Source organism: Scyliorhinus torazame, chromosome 15, assembly GCF_047496885.1.
Source record: "Scyliorhinus torazame isolate Kashiwa2021f chromosome 15, sScyTor2.1, whole genome shotgun sequence".
Classification (NCBI taxonomy): Eukaryota; Metazoa; Chordata; class Chondrichthyes; order Carcharhiniformes; family Scyliorhinidae; genus Scyliorhinus; species Scyliorhinus torazame.
This window is the reverse complement of record NC_092721.1, coordinates 10,257,978-10,275,157: the sequence shown is the minus strand read 5'-3', so window position 1 is coordinate 10,275,157 and position 17,180 is coordinate 10,257,978. Positions and strand designations below refer to the sequence as shown.

The 17,180-nt window shown below is 39.9% G+C and overlaps 1 protein-coding gene across 2 annotated transcripts in view; it reads left to right on the top strand.

The window, feature by feature from the left end:
• The window catches only part of clybl (citrate lyase beta like), a 160,078-nt gene extending 145,228 nt beyond the window's left edge, over positions 1–14,850 (top strand). For both annotated transcript variants that reach the window (XM_072476066.1, XM_072476067.1), the window contains 6 exons: positions 2,353–2,541; positions 5,725–5,826; positions 6,838–6,931; positions 7,570–7,737; positions 12,185–12,309; positions 13,634–14,850. In XM_072476066.1, the coding sequence (XP_072332167.1) occupies positions 2,353–2,541; positions 5,725–5,826; positions 6,838–6,931; positions 7,570–7,737; positions 12,185–12,309; positions 13,634–13,729 (774 nt within the window). In that variant the 3' untranslated portion in view covers positions 13,730–14,850. The remainder of the gene's footprint in view (positions 1–2,352; positions 2,542–5,724; positions 5,827–6,837; positions 6,932–7,569; positions 7,738–12,184; positions 12,310–13,633) is intronic.
• Positions 14,851–17,180: the final 2,330 nt, after the last annotated feature.

Here is a 17,180-nt window from a genome sequence, read left to right as displayed (position 1 = left end):
GAAAACGTCCATGTGACTGAATATCAGGATCAATTCTAATGAAGATGACCGTTTGAGATTGCCTGCAACATCCAACTAGGAATATTTTCAGCTGCTATACCAAGCAGCCAGGCTGATCATTTTGTGTAACTCCGTTACTGTCAGGTCCCGTTAGAAACCGCAGTGACTGATGGGGATTTCACATTTATTTTGATACGTTCATATCCATCTTACGCACAAACGAACAGACACGTGAACATTTTTCAAGAAAACCTACTTAATTCAGTGCCTTGAGTGGCCAGAGCAATGTGACACACTGCTTCCTTACTAAAAGCAAAACACAGTTCTAACACTTGAAACAACCATCAAGGGGTGTTCAAATGTGTATTTCTCCCTGGCTGCAAATTGCACTGTGTGTTCTGCATATAGAATATATTCAGCTCAGTTTTTTTTAATAGAAATTTAGAGCGCCCAATTCATTTTTTCCAATTAAGTGGCAATTTAGCGTGGCCAATCCACCTACGCTACACATCTTTGGGTCGTGGGGGCAAACACGGGGAGAATGTGCAAACTCCACACGGACAGTGACCCAGAGCCGGGATCGAACCTGGGACCTCAGCGCCGTGAGGCAGCAGGGCTAACCACTGTGCCACCGTGCTGCCCTCTATTCAGCTGAGTCAATCAGAATGAGAGAGGAGAGGTTTTTTGTTACACAGCGAGTTGCTGTGATCGGGACCGTGCTGCCTGATAGGGCGGGGGAGGCAGATCCAGTGGTAACTTTCAGAAGGGGAATGGGATGAATATTTGGAGGGAAAATATTTGCCTGGCTATGGGGGAAAGAGCAGGGTCCGCGGGGCTAATGGGATTGCTCTCAAAGGGCCAGCACAGGCACAGTGGACTGAATGGCCTCCTCCTGTGCTGTAAGATTCTCTGACACCTGGGTTTGTTCGTGATCATTCCTGGGCACTCCTGGGATAACGTGCAGACTTTGGCTAATGAAATGTGTGGGGTACTTGAGGAGTTAAATGGTTAACAATATGGAAATCTTGAGGAGCAAGGTAACTAGCTGTGTCCATTTTAAGTCAATCCTCAGCATGATTTATATGGAGGTGAAAGTGTGATTTGATTGGTTGTTGAGCTAGGGGTCTTTGATTTAATCTGTGGCAGGAATGGTGAACAGCTGCCAATTTGACTGCACTGTACTTTTTTACACTTCTCCGTTGTAAAGTCGCATCTGGATTGGTCGGCAGGTTCCTATATGCCTTTATTTATGTAATTTTTTCACTTGCAGCATTTTATGCATTATAGCAAATGATCACCAGTCGCTTGCAGCTTCACCCTCCCACTGACTGGCATGTGTTAGCCCTTCATGAAAGTGTGATGATACCAGGCTCAAGGCTATTTGATTCAGGTTTCATTAACCTTGGGGTTTATTATTCTTTTCACTTGAACTGCAGAGAGCCATCACTTCATCTGTGCCTGTGCTTACTCTAATTATCAGCAGCCTAAACCCCTGTAAATCAGTGACTCCGCAGAGCTGTCTTAAGCTACTTTATGTGCCCATTTCTGATCTGACCTGACAACTGTAAGCTACTATTTCCTCACGCCATTTAACTCAGACCACATTTTCAAGTCTTGCAGCCATTTCTTTTACCTTCTGCACTTTGCCAAGGAAATTTTTGCATCATCCTGGTTCAAATCCGCGCTTGCGCCTGCACCCCTGACAGAATGTCTGACTTAATTGCCCCTCTCCTGAATCAGCAGCACATGGCAAGCCCGCGGCTATTTTGCTAAACATGATATCACTGGGGGGGGGGGGGGGGGGGGGGCAGCACGGTGGAGCAGTGGATAGCACTGCTGCCTCACGGCGCCAAGGTCCCAGGTTCGATCCCGGCTCTGGGTCACTGTCCGTGTGGAGTTTGCACATTCTCCCCGTGTCTGCGTGGGTTCCGCCCCCACAACCCAAAGATGTGCAGGGTAGGTGGATTGGCCGCGCTAAATTGCCCCTTAATTGGAAAAAATGAATTGGGTATTCTACATTTTAAAAAAATAATATCACTGGGACCTTGTAAGGTGAATTAAACTAGTAAAGTAGTCAAATCTCTAACCTGTTCACAAACATCCAGCTCCAGAGATAGCTGAATCGTTGAAGCAGATGTCTCTAGATTTAACACAGTGGGCCTGAAGTTGCTGATTTTTTAATAGATTATTCTACATTGCAACATGCTCAAGTTGTATTGGGAGAGATGTCGATGACTGAGGTTAACCACAGACAGTGTAAATTGTTGAATGCTGCTCTTATTTCAATGATGCATTCTGTCGTTTTAAAATCTCAAGTCCCCTCTTGAGTATAGATTTTTCTTTTGGCTAAAGGAAGAAGCGAGGCTGACAGTCGCAAAGGTGCTGACCCGACCTCACGTAAGCCGCACAGATCTGTGTGTGCGGATCAACTGTGTCTCGAGTGGCCTGGCCGAGCTGGACATGGAGGTTATCCTGCAATCCGAAGTGCTTCCTCCTACCCTGATGCTCCCTAAAGTGGAAACTGTCGAAGAAATAAAATGGGTGAGTTGGCTGAGATTTAGCGAAAACCTCGTGCTTTGATCACACATCAAATCATTTGGGGGAAGGAGGGGGAGCGGTGGAGGAAGAGGGTGTGGTGGAGGGGAGGGGGTCAGTTCAGGAAATTTTGAACCGCCCACACCTCCTGATATTTCCAGCTCTGGTTGAAACTGGGATTGTGATGTTGAGTAGGTGAAGAATGATTGCAAGCTGGTAGAAGTAGAGAGAGAGAGGGGTTAAATGAAAAAGAGGAAAAGGAATATAAGGGGTTGTGCTTGGGGCATACAAGAGAAATGAACAGGAAGCTTTTAACCACTGTTTTTAATTACTACAGATATTATTTCCTGAATAGTTCTGTATTTCTTCGCTTTTAATTGCTAGCAGGTGTGTTTTTGCTTCATGGCTGGGGTTTCTTAAGCCCGTAAAGTCTTGAAATAAAAACAGGAGACACAGCAAATTACTTAAGTCAACTTTGAAATAGCCCTCATTACCTTAACATGCTTTCAATAAATGAGGACGATTATAAAATATAGGAACAGTTAATCTTAAATAGGATTGAAGCAAAACCTATTTATGTCCGTGTGGAGTTTGCACATTCTCCCCGTGTTTGCGTGGGTTTTGCCCCCACAACCCAAAGATGTGCAGGGTAGGTGGATTGGCCACGCTAAATTGCCCCTTAATTGGGAAAAAATGAATAGGGTACACTAAATGTATTAAAAAAAAAACTATTCATAAAACTTTATAAAAGTGTCTTTAACTCTGATTTTTATGGCTAACAACTGAAATGCTTACTTGTTTTGAAGTGTTTACTGCAGTTTTCATGATGAAAATATGAGTAATTTACTGACTAAAACCTGCCTCTGGAGAATATTGTGTCTATGTTTATTAAATTATGCAATATCTGTGGAATTTGAGGATATAAGTTCAGCAGGAGTGAAAAGTGGTTTGGCTGCATTAGCAACGAGAATGACGGTGACTCTTATTAAATAAACAGTCCCTTTTCATTCGTCATGTCCCCCCCCCCCCAACTTGCCCTCTGTTACGGTTACAACATTACGAGTTGGTAAATAACTCTGGTTTGTTCGTCCCTCGCTTAATGTTCGATTTCCCGTGGGGATTCCCGGTTTGAACACGCCCATTTGCACTCTCCCAGGATGCGTGCGTGACCCTTTGCTGTTCGTTTCCCCCTTTCGGGGAGGTGGGGGGGAGAGAAGAGAGAAAAAAATTATATTAAGAATAAACATGGAGGCTGATTTGTAACTAAAAGATGGACTTACTTGTTGTCTATTGTGTGAGAATCTCTTGCTCTCCTTTGTCCTGGCTATGGGCACTTGTTTGACTGGCATGGCTTATTGGACTATAACAAGCGTAACTCTGACTCCTTTGTCGCAAAACAATCCCACCGCAAATCCTGAACAGTGTGCATTCTTGCCAACATAGTATTGGGTGTGCTTTGGAATTGAAAGAATTGCTGAGGCTTGCTAATTCTCCTCCCCAATTTCTCTTTTCTTTTACTCCAGTGCAGTGAACACCGGAACAAGCCGGAAACTTTTAATCGTCTCTTTGAGAGAGGGGGGAAAAAATGAATTGAAACCTGTTTACCGAGGCACTCAGTTTTGTATGTTAATATTTGCCGCAAACAACTTGTAGTTTGAATCTGCAAACTGCACGGACAAAAGAACCTTTTGGCGGGGTAAAGGTCGTGGGGGCGGGGTGGGTGGGGTGAGAATAGTGTAACAAAATGAAGTAATAATTTGATTTTTTTAAAAATGTGAATCCAAAACTAATTGTGTCGACGATATGTAATTAATAGAGCAACTGGGACTTCATGCAGTTGAAAGTGAAATCCAGGTATTATAATATAAGTTGGCAGTTTATAAAAGGCATTTTCTGTCACTGCACTTTTCTGTGAACCAGAATATTATGTTAAGCCTGTAGCATTAGTTTTTTTTATGTTGCCATAGCAGCCCTACTCCTGCAGGGTTGTGACCTGTGATGATTACAGTACAAAGCTTATGGGGTCCCGAAACCCCCTTTGAAGATGAAAAGGCTTTGATGGTTTATATTTATGCAAATCTCCTAGATATGATTTACCCAACTGAGATTGAACGGGGAGATGATTAAAATTCCCCTTTTCTCATTTGAAACCCTTCGACGAGTGAATTTTCGTTACATTTTCAGATGTCTGATTTTATTTTTGTCTTTGCGGGTTACCTGAGGTACTTTCATCAGCTATGGAAGTATGATGATTACAACTTAAATGTAGTGTGTTTTGTACTCTAATCCTGCCTCTGAGAGGAGAAAAAAGAGAGTGAAGAGCTATTGTATCTTTCCAGATGATAGATTTTGGAATTTGGGATACCCCACTGACAGCCCAGCGCGGGTTGTGAATTGGCGACAATTTTTCCAATGCTCAGTGCTCAAAGAAAGAAACCTGTTTTCTTTATGACACCCCAACTAAAACTCAAAAGTATTAGCGAAAATCATATACTTTAGAAGCTGAAGAGAGAGGCCGGCTAGTCTGAGAGGATGATTCCTCATTCAGGAATTACACCACCAGCATAATAAAATAGCAAAAGGATTTGTCCGTTGTAATCCCCGCCTTTCAGAATTCTGAATTATTAGACTTTGTGTCATATTTATGTGTATTTAATGTCAAAGTCCAGGTTAATTCAAATCTGCTCCAGAAACTGAATGAACCACAACGAGAGCTGGTACCACCTCGCAGAATGCACGCCACAAAAAGGGGATACACATGAAGGTGTTCGTTTCAGTGGGTATTGCTGGAATCAAGTATATTAAAGTGTATGGTTTTTACTTGTGCGTGTTTTGAAACTAGGAAACTACCACGTCAACAAATTTAAAGTGAATATTTAGACACTCTGAAGTTGTAGATCAACATCGATCTAAGTGTTAATGATGTGAGACATATAAAACCCACGCGTAAATTTTATTTTTAAATGCCCTTTAAGTATTTAATAATTTCAACAAAACGCTTGAAATAGAACTCAATTTTCAGTATCTTTTAAAAAGGCCTTGAAGACACAGTCATACTTAACACAGGCTATTAAATGACTTTGCAGAAATTAAAAGGTTGGAGTGCAAATCGTATCCTTTCCAGGCATTATTTCTCCATTTTTATCAAACCAGGGAAAAGCAAATTAAAAATTATTTCCATTTTTTTAGTTTGCAAACAGATTTGCAAAATACTCCAAGGGTCGGACATTAAAGGAACCGATGAATTTAATCACTTTCGTGGAGACGGCAGTAGGATTGCTGAATTTCAAGGTAACAAAATATATATTTAAACAGAATTTTCTTGTGGATGAAAAAAGTAATGGAATTCAAAGTGCAGTCAGTATTTTTTCATATGTAGATTTTCTATTATCATAGTTCCATAAATTAAAAATCAAGGCATTACAGTATTTGAATACAGTTAGCTACACACCCTTTCATAAAAACTCAGTCCAGGCAACACAAATCCAAATAAATATTTAATTTGATTCACCGCAGAGCATTCAGGGAAAATTTTGGGACATCTCCGGCATTCAAATAAAACTACTTTTTAAAAAATGATCCAGTTAATGTTTGATTATAAATGCTGTTTTATAAATTGTTTTATGTCCAGAAGACTTGTTTTATTTCGAAAAACATTAAGAATAAGAATGTATGAAATTAATGAAATATTTAGTAAAGAACAGAAATGTGCAAGTTGTGCACAGACCTCTGACACTCTTAAGGAGTTTATACTTAAATAGTGAAGATGAAAGGTAGTTTGTTGTGAATATAGGTCCAAAAATACAAATTAAATTATTTAACAAACTTCTATCATGCAAGACTATTTTTCAGATTACAACGAAATTATTGTGCCCCAGCATCATAAATATCCAATTTCCCAGGGAGAAAGTAGAATCAAATTCTTCTTGAACTTCGCTAACCAGAAAACCACAAGAAAAATAAATGGATAAATGCGCAGCTGCTAAATTATAGAGGGTTACACAAATCGGTGCGTTGTCTTCTCTAAAGGAGTTGGCCAGAAAATAAAACAGCGGTTACACTTTTTTCTAAATTAAATGATTCTCCTTTTGCCTAGCAACCTAAAAATCTTACAAAATTGAATTTTTGCCTGCGCTTTACAAATCAAGAAGCAAGGAACCTTTTGCAGCCCTTCATTCAGGCTGAATGGTTGTTACGTGTGCCCCTGATCATATTAGAGTGATTGAAACCATGTTTGTAAATTATCAGGTGTGCAGTATAGTCCATTGACATTGGTATTGCAAAATGTTATTTTTCCTGAAGGCTGCATGCGAAGAAGCACAGTGTCTCGGAGCACACGCTGGCTTCCGTCTTGACGGAGTGGTATTTGGATCGGATGATTTTTGTGCCAGCATAGGTGAGAAAAAGGATCTTTTTCGCACTGTTTCTCCTTCCTTCAGTTGTCACCTGCAGACACACTCATTCATTACATTTTACGTTTTTTAAAAATGTGTCTAAAAATCTTCCACACTTTTACTTTATAAACAGATTAATTAAATTAGTAACTTTATTTTTGTAACACCGAAATCAAACTTGGATCCACATTAAATATAATCCTTTTGTTGTTGGTTATAATTAATAGCTAACTTTGAAAACAAATTTCTAAAGTATTTACATGTTCCGTGTTTTTATTTCCAAAGGAGCTTTTTAGTTATATTAGATTCTGTTCAGTATTTAAATTGTTAATTTAGTTAACCGTTACCAACAGTGACCAGAAATAACAAAACAAAGTATAGGAATCAGTCATTACCAATCACAAGAAATCTTTTCATTGAGGTTTTCGCAAGAAGATTAAATATCTTTTAACATTTTTATACTAATTCATTTTCCCGTATCAATTATTTTAAAACGTGAAATGCTTCTGTCTTGTCTATTGGGATAGAAACCTGTCTAGCTTACGTACGGTATGTAACAATTTTAAAACCGATTTGTGGAATAATTTCCTTGTGGAAATACAGCAACTGTGCTCTCATTACTTTTGTCCCACGGTTCCAGGTGCCACCAGAACTAAAGATGCTCGAGAGCTTGTTTACGCGAGGCAGAAGGTTGTTGTTACAGCAAAGGCATTTGGTCTCCAGGCCATAGATCTTGTATATATTGACTACAAGGATGAGGAGGGCCTTTGCAGGCAATCGAGAGAGGGTGCCTTGATGGGGTTCACTGGTATGGTCTAAAGCTGAACATAGCTCTTATTTATTCTTTCTTAAATCTTCTTGCAATTGTGGACAGAACTAGAAGTGTATCTGTATGTTGTTCTAGACATTAAGTCAAAAATTATTTTATATTTTTGGTGTATTCAGGGAGATTAATGGACGACACATCGCATGCCAGGGGTTGGAAGTGGTAAAGAAAAAGTTCAAATGTGAACCGTCCTATTTTAATTATTTAACAGGAAATAATTCTTCAATAAAGGAATAAAAACAAATGTATATTTCCATAGATGCATAAATAATGACAAATTATATCGATTAATTGTTTTTGAAAATGTCACTCTGATTTAATTACACAGGTGGTGTTGCCAAGTGTGTTCTTGGATTTCAGCTTCCCCAATTACTACTTTGCCGCATCTTTCCTTTTTAATATACTTTAAGTAACCCCAAAAAATTATTTCTGAGGTAATTTATTCATCATTATTTAAAAATGTAAAATTACCTCTGACAGTAAAGGTTTGAAACACTGAAAAAATAATAAACTCGGCCTTAAGTTGGAATGTAAAATGAACCAGAGAATGCCAGAAATATCCAAAAGTCACCTAAAAGAAGAGGATAGCTCTGAGCCTCTTTTGGAATCCAAGCTATTAACCTTCCACTTTCAGATGCTGATCAGAAAATCGTAAAATGTTAGATCACAGAAGGAAGTGCATACAACCCCTTACGTAACCTCGAGTGAAACCTGCTGTAGGTTTGCAACAATTTCTGTGATTTTTACATTTCAGCTTTCCAACATTTGTGGTTGTTCTGTTCCTCGAATAAATATGACGTGGCATATTGAGAACAGAGATACTGGAATGTACTTTTCCTAAATTGGTGAACAGATCAGAATTAAAGAGCAGCATAAAGGAACTATAGTTTAGCTGCACCTAACAATAACTATTTGTAGAAGAAAGAAATGCTTTGCACTAAAATGTTGCCAGTTTTGTTCAGCACATTAGCCTCTCCCTCAGAAACATACAATGCATTCCCTTGACTAGTATATTCTGAGTAAAAATTTACATTTTTGTACGAATGGCGTAAATTTAGAAAAACTGAAGATCACACATAAAAGAAAAATCATACATTTGAAATGACGCCATTTGTTTTAGCAAGTGTGTCCTGGTCACAAAACTGAAAAGGAGTGTTAATGTTGTCCTTTCAGAATGGACCTGACCAAAACGGATCAAGAGCAGGACACACCAAATGATTTTGTAGAATTAAGTATTTCCCCAGCTGCAAATAATCATGCTTTGGCAATATGTCCCATGCCCTTAGCACACGATTAATGTACGTAATTTTTGTCAATGATAAATATCACCTACTGCATTTTTAAAAATGAACTTTTTCTTTATCGATACAATATTAATATAATTAGATTGTGATATTAAATCCCGAGAAACCAATTTGAAACGTCTTAAAAGATGATGCTGATTGCTGCAATTCTGCGTTAAACTAGCAAAGTGATTGGTGACGATGATCATGAATTTAGACCAGTTAAAATTGTGCGGTGGACGTTTTTCACCAAAACTGGAACTATGTCATTCAGAACAACGTAACCAGTGCTTTAATGCAGATATTCTGGAGTTCACTTTAAAAGTACCACAATTAAATACTAATTAATATTTATTATAATAGATAAGTATTAAGTAAGTTCCTTGCGTATCTATAGTTTCACTTTATAATGATACTCGCTTTGACGGATGTTCTTTCTGCAGCAGATAATATTTCGAGAGTCAACCGGAATTTCATTAATTTGCTAATAGTGGCACGTTATTTGGATTATCCATTCAGATGAGACAGATTTATAAATAAATATTTGAAATGTTCTAAAGCCATGCTTTCAGTAGTTAGATTACTAACATATTGTGGAGTTTGCACGTTCTCCGTGGAGTTTTCACATTCTCCCCGTGTCTGTGTGGGTCTCAACCCCACAACCCAAAGATGTTCAGGGTAGCTGGATTGGCCACGCTAAATTGTCTCTTAATTAGGAAAAAAGAGTATTGGGCACTTTAAATTTCAAAAAATTATTAATGATTGATATTCTGTGTCAGTCAGCCCAATCTGCCTTGCAAACTAACAGGACCAAGCTTCGGTAACAATTTAGTAATTTTGCATATTTAGCTCAATTATTTAAAGCTTTGCACTTTACGGTATTTTCATTAAGAGATTGGACTTGAGAAAGATTTAACAATAGAAATCGACCTAAAGATTATTTTTCAAGTTCACGTACAATGGTCAAAATAAATGAGAGTGATGACGAGTATATTTCAGTTTGCGCCATGAACATGCTTAGAATCCAGTAAATGTAGCCTTTCACCTACATTCTGATGTACATTAAGCGTGTAGCTAATTTGTGTTATTTTTCTCTCACCCCCTTGTGCCCTTAGACACACAAACAAATAATGGCCCCGTCGTCCTCTCACCCAGCAACACGCCCCTCTCTGACTGGGGAGGCAGTATAATCTGAGGCACAGAAATGTCCAGAAAGTCCAGCTGGGCTGTCCCATGGTCAGCAGATTGGGAGCACTCTGTTGATCCTGGACACAGTTGATCCTGCCAGTTTTTTCCTGATGACCTTCCCGCACTGTGCCCGGAGATAGAAGGTTTCTGCTGCTGTTGTGGCTGCTTGTTGAAAGAAGCTTGGTCAATTAAGTCAGGCAAGTTTCAGCGTCTAATCAGAGTTAGCTTTAAACTTGTGAATGTGGTCTAGACGCTTACAGGACATAATGTATGAATTTATATATTATCTAATCCCAATCACACTTTTCATGCAATATCTATAAAAAAGTATAATCAGCATTAATATAAAATAGTGCATGCTATTATAATTATACATTAATAAATGATGAAGCATGCTATTATTTATCGCAATATACATATTAAAAAATACATATTGATTATGTATTTGGAATTCTAACACAGTTCTGAGATATGACCGATATCTGACCTCCTCTGCTTCTTGCATTAAATCAAACACATTTTATCTATTGTATTCTTATTAACAACAACTAGGTCTGTAGTTTTTTTGGATACTAAGGGGCAATTTATCATGGTCAATCCACCTAACCTGCGCATCTTTGGACTGTGGGAGGAAACCGGAGCCCCCGGAGGAAACCCACGCAGACACAGGGAGAACGGTCTAACTGCACACAAGACAGTCACCCGATCCCGGAACTGAACCCGGGTCCCTGGCGCTGTGAGGCAGCGGTGCCAACCACTGTTACACCGTGCCGCCCCTGGAAGTCTCTAGTTTATCATGTTAAATGCTTACAACTTAACCAAAGAAATGTTTCATTATGTTTACGATGGTGCCCAAAATCATGCAACATTTTGAAAACGGGTTAATCTGCTCCTTGTATGAGGTGATCCTGGAAATATAAACAGTCATACTTTAACTTATGAATGTACAGTGCGTTCCAACCAAATGTGTTCAATGAGGTGAGAGGCATGAGGTCTGCCGTTCAGCAAATTACATGTACAGCAGTCAACCCAACACAAGTCATTTTAGAAGATGTACCTGCAGTTGAAAAATACATCTAATTACCACAATTAATTAATTCTTTTTTTAAATTTAATTTTTTTATAAATTTAGAGTGTCGAATTAATTATTTCCAATTAAGGGCAATTTAGTGCGGCCAATCCACCTCCCCTGCACATCTTTGGGTTGTGGGCATGAAACCCACGCAAACACGGGGAAAATGTGTAAACGTCACACGGACAGTGACCCAGAGCCGGGATCGAACCTGGGACCTCGGCGCCGTGAGGCAACAATGCTAACCACTCCGCCACCGTGCTGCCCCTCCGCAATTAATTTATAGAAAGCTTATCTGTTTCCTTAGCAGTCTGTGGGTGAACAGAGCATTCTATCTAACAGCCAACGGTGTGATTTAAAAAAAAATTTAGAGTGCCCAGTTATTCTTTTCAAATTAAGGAGCAATTTAGCGTGGCCAATCCACCTACCTTGCACATCTTTTTGGGGTTGAAACCCACGCAGACACGGGGAGAATGTGCAAACTCCACACAGAGAAAGGTGTGAAATTATTGTTGTACGTGTATGTGCACAGATAATTCTTATCTCTAAAGCACAAAATAAAAATATTTACATGACTAAATATAAAGTGCACAATCCTGAAAATTGTAATGGAGAGGTTAATTCCCTGCATTACCTATTTATTCATTCCCTTCATTATTAGCAAAGTAGACACGTTGAAGAGCGATACACCTGTGAAAGAGAAGCAGTTGCCTTTGCAGATAGAGAATGATGGATGTGACAAAATGCCACAGCCGGTCTGAGTAATGATGCATGCAGGATATGAGACAATATTTCACAATTAATCCTTGTGCTGCGTATTTCTGAAAAAATATCTTTGTGAGTCCAGTGCAAGAGTAATAAATTATGATGTGGTTTCTGTGTTCAGGTAAACAAGTGATCCACCCCAGTCAGGTTCCAATTGTACAAGAAGCTTTTTCACCAAATCCGGAGAGAGTGAAGTGGGCGCAGGAACTGATAGACGCTTTTGGTGAACATCAAAAACTTGGAAAGGTGAACTTTCATACTTGTGCACCGCACCCTCGCTTAATCATTTGAGCAGTTTGGTTAACGGCCAAATTGAAGTTTTGTTATTTCTGCTACTGAATGCTTAGATTATTAAATCTCTGTATGAGAGCTAAATTCTTCAAATGGGATTAAAACATTTTGAGGCCCATTAGTGTGGCAAACAGAAGTAAATTAGTGATGTCGCATTGCTTTCCTAATTTATTGGATCATTGAATCGCATTGTGCGTCTTGCTCTGTGAGTTATTGTTGGATATATATTTCAGTGGTGATCCACAGTCTGCTCCCGCTTTGTCCCACTGATGCTCAGATTAAGGATAGCCTGGAGGAAGAATTTGTGGTAATCGCGGCGTTGTCAGTTAATTATCTCAGAGGAACCTTATGTTTGCATCCTACGAACTCTTCCTTTGGAACTATTTAACACAATACAATCTTCATCATCCATCCCAACAGTTGCCCAAGCTTTGGATCTTCCTCTATCAGAATGTTTTGTGCTAAATCATATTTGTTGACATGAATGGAAATGTCTTTTGTTTCCTCAGTTGCAGGGTTATCCATTCATAAATCGAGATAAGTTGCAGGAACAAATTTTTACTGTTCATTACAATTTTGGGAATTTTAGTTCCTTGCAAAATGAAATGTGTTAAAATGCTGTGAAAATTATTTTTGTGTTGTTTTTGCTTGCAAGGTGCACATTAGGAAATGTATGAAGTTAGTCATTGTGAAGCATTGGAAGAAAACTATTTATAGTTTTATATGAAGTTAATAGCCTATTGTGCCAAGGTAATAGGAAATAAATCAGTGCCCTATGTTAACACCAACATGGAGAGAAGGACGGAACGGTGGCGCAGTGGTTATCACTGCTGCCTCACGCTGCCGAGGACCCAGGTTCGATCCCAGCTCTGGGTCACTGTCCATGTGGGGTTTGCACATTCTCCCCATGTCTGTGTGGGTCTCACCCCCACAACCCAAAAGATGTGCAGAGTAGGTGGATTGGCCACGCTAAATTGCTCAATTGGAAAAAAAAGAATTGGACGCTCTAAATTACTTTTTTTTAAACGTGGAGAGAAAATATATGTGCCTTTTTGCTGTAATGTGTCTTGCATGAGCTGACTTGAACATGTTTAATATTGTTCTCTGATTGTGCAAGATAGCATTTTAGCCTCTGTGTTTTCAATCCCCAAGTGCGTGGCTTTGCAGTGTTCCAGTGGGAAGGGAAAGTCTCCGGCAATGAACGGTGACAGCGAGTCGCTGTTCTGAGAAGCTAAATGTTTTTTTATTCTCCCTGACTTTTTTTTTTGACTTGTGTCAGGGGGCTTTCACCTTCCACGGGAGCATGATCGACATGCCATCTTTGAAGCAGGCACAGAACATCATCACGCTGGCCTCAGCCATCAAAGAAATGTGAAAGCTCAAGAGGCGATGGGTTTGTGCAGTAGATCACTTAACTTGCCAGATGAAGTGACCAGCAGAAAATGAAGACAAGAAACCAGTTGCTGGTGGGAAGTGTTGTGGAGGCCACCGTGTCGGTGCCGGAGTTTAATAATGCGATTTAAGGCCTGTGCCATGGTAATTAAAGAAAAATATATTTTGTTCAATTTTTGGGGGGGGGATGGTGCAGTCATATGGGATTGTCTAGACCAAATCCTCCCCCCACCTCCGACTGATGCGGCAGTCGTGCATAACTAGACCCCAGTAACTTCATGCTGCATAGTTAGGGACACTGATAGATACAGAGACGCGGTCATTTCCCCTGTTGAAACAATTGGAAAGAAGCACAGTGCAGCAGGACTTGTCGGGGTGGAGCCCTGTCAGTTTTCGTATCACATTTTAAAAAAATAAACACTGCTGCAGGTCAGACGTGTTGGCCGGTTAACAGCCTGGGGTGCAAGGTTCTTTAACCAAAGTTTTGCCCAGTCTGTAAAAGGGTAAATAACCCTAACAATCCACCCATTGTTACACAGTGCAACACAGAGTCTGGTGCTGAAGGGTTAAGTGTTGCAAAGGGCTGGATTCCGGTTACTATGGAACCCAAATGAAATTCACATTGCTGAGAAAGGTCTTCTGAAAATCAGGGGTTTTCACCCTTCAGGAATGAAGGAAATATCTCACCCTGCCCCAAGGTCTGCACATCAGTTGATCTGGTTTCTCCATAGGCTAGGATATTCTTTCATATTCCCTCCAATTTTAAAAAATAAATACTAATGAGTGGAGATGAATATTTGATTGTGTTGCCTGTCAGATTTTAAAATGGACAAGTTCTAAAATCAATTTACGAAACTGCGGTTAATTCCATTTTGGCATTTTGTACAAGGCAACGATCGAAGTATATTTGACACAGTGACCTCTTCTCTGCTCTCAGATTGTACTTTCCTGCTGCCAAAGATTTATTGTTGCATCTTTTTTGAACTAAGACTGCTTCATCGTATCAGCATTGCTTGCAGATATGAACTCTGAAAATTATTTTTAACTGTACAGTGACTCGAGACCATCATCTGAATAAATGAATTGCCGCATACAAAGCAGAAATGCTCTTGATGTGTTTTACTTTCTCGTTTACCAGTCACGGGGGCTTCTGTAAAAACAAGCTGAAGAGCAGACCAAAAAAAAAAACCCTTTTCTACAAATCAAACATATAATCCGGATCTAGAGTTACGTGTGGCTCCAATAGGGCTGGAAGTCATGTAGCGTTCAAAGTGCAAATAGCACTCTGAACACTCCATCTTTGTCACTTCGTACTGTACATAATGTAGAACAGGTGTTCTTGCATGGCACTAAGCAAAATAAGGCACTTTAAGCATTACCGTTATCTTGCAAATGTCCATTTTCTGCGAACAGCACAATTTCACAATCTTTTCTAGAGGGAACAGATTATTTGAGTCAGGATTGAATGCATGTTTCGGACATAAACTTGGAGGTGTTAAAATGACACCCCATCTGCCCTCTTGGGTGGGCATCAAAGATTCCACAGGCAGCATTTCAAAGAAGAAGTGGGGAGAGGAAGGGGGGAGGGGGTTCTCTCTGTGTCCTTAGACAACACCTACCACTCAACTGGCATCACTAAAGACAGATGATCCGGATCATTGTCACGGAGCTGTTCGTGCGATGTTGCTTTTGGCAAATTGACTGTCGGGCTTCCTACATTACAACAGTCATCACGCTTCAAAAAAATTACTTAATTGGCTGTAAGACACTTTGGGACACCCTGAGATCATGAAAGATGCTATATAAATGCATTCTTCAAATTTGAAACATACTAGAAATGTTTGTTTCACAGCTGTCTATAGCTTTATTCTCCATTTCAGTTGAAACACTGATAACGTAAGTGCATGAAAAATCAGCAAAGGTCAGCATCTGACACATTCTGTTTATAAATCTACTACCTATTATGTTTCAATGAATGAAGTATAATTTCTTAAATGTATACAAGTTCTTTAGACATTTTACACATGCATATAATCTTTGTTTATCATTGAGATTGTGGTGCATTCATAAGCTTACAAGTAATTAGATTAATAGTTGTTAATATCTGTGCAAACATTATTGATCAGAGGCCATTTGGCCCATTGTACTTGTCCCGCCTCTCCAAATGAGCATTTCACCAAATGCCATTCCATCGCCTTCTCCCTGAACCCCCTGCAGGTTCTTCCTTTTCAAATAATCATCTACTTCCCTCTTGAGTGCCTCTTTCAAACCTGCCCCCATCACAATCGCAGGCACTGCCTTCCAAACCCTAACCACATCCTCCCTAAAATGCGGCACCCAGAACTATACACGGTACTCAAGCTAAGGTCTAACTAACACCTTATACAAGTGCACTATAACCTCCTTGCTCTTGTATTATATGCCGCTATTAATCATTTTAAAAATGTAGCTTCCACGTAAATGCACAAGCACAGTGGTTAGCACTGCTTGCCTCACGGCGCCCAGGTCCCAGGTTCGATCCCAGCTCTGGGTCACTGTCCGTGTGGAGTTTGCACATTCTCCTCGTGTTTGCGTGGGTTTCACCCCCACAACCCAAAGATGTGCAGGGTAGGTGGATTGGCCACGCTAAATTGACCCTTAATTGGAAAAAATTAATTGGGTATTCAAAATTTTTTTTTTTTTTAAATGCACCTGTACAATTTGTCTTGGCTACTCTACATATTAAAAATTTACTTTAAAAAATTTGAACGAGTACAGGAATAATGCTCACAATTTTTTCGAGAATATAATTTTCAGGATATACAAACGATTGCTTGGTAATTCAGCCCATGAATATTGCTGAAAAGAGAGACATGGGGCAGGAATTTTCCCGGTGGTAACAGCCCACCATTGGCAGGAGACGGGTCCTCTGGTCCTGCCATTGTGACTGGCTTCTTCAGGGTTTCAAAGAAAAGGCGTACTCGACTCGAAACGTTAACTCTGTTTCTGTCTCCCCAGACACTGCCGCACCTGCTGAGCACTTTTTAATCAGATTTCCAGCATCTGCCGTATTTTGTTTGTATTTTGGTGATATCAGCAAACAGTTCTTCACACAAAGGAAAGTGGAATTCTGAAACTCTTCTCCCTACCCTCCCCCCCTCCCGCCCCCCCAAATAATTTGAGGTTTTGGGGGAGTAGTGGGGGAGGGGGGGAGGATGTGGTCAATTGAAACTTTCAAATCTCGGCTTAATAGATTTTAGTTACATCAGGGTATCGGGGACCTTGGAACCAAGGGAGATGGGAATGAGATACGGATCAGCTGTGATCTAAATTAATAGGGTAACAGTTTTGAGGGACTGAATGGTGTCCTCCTGCTCCTATTAATCGCCATTCAATCTTAGGAAAGCTGGATGATTGTGATCATGAATATGGAAGATTGGGGCGGCATGCGGCAC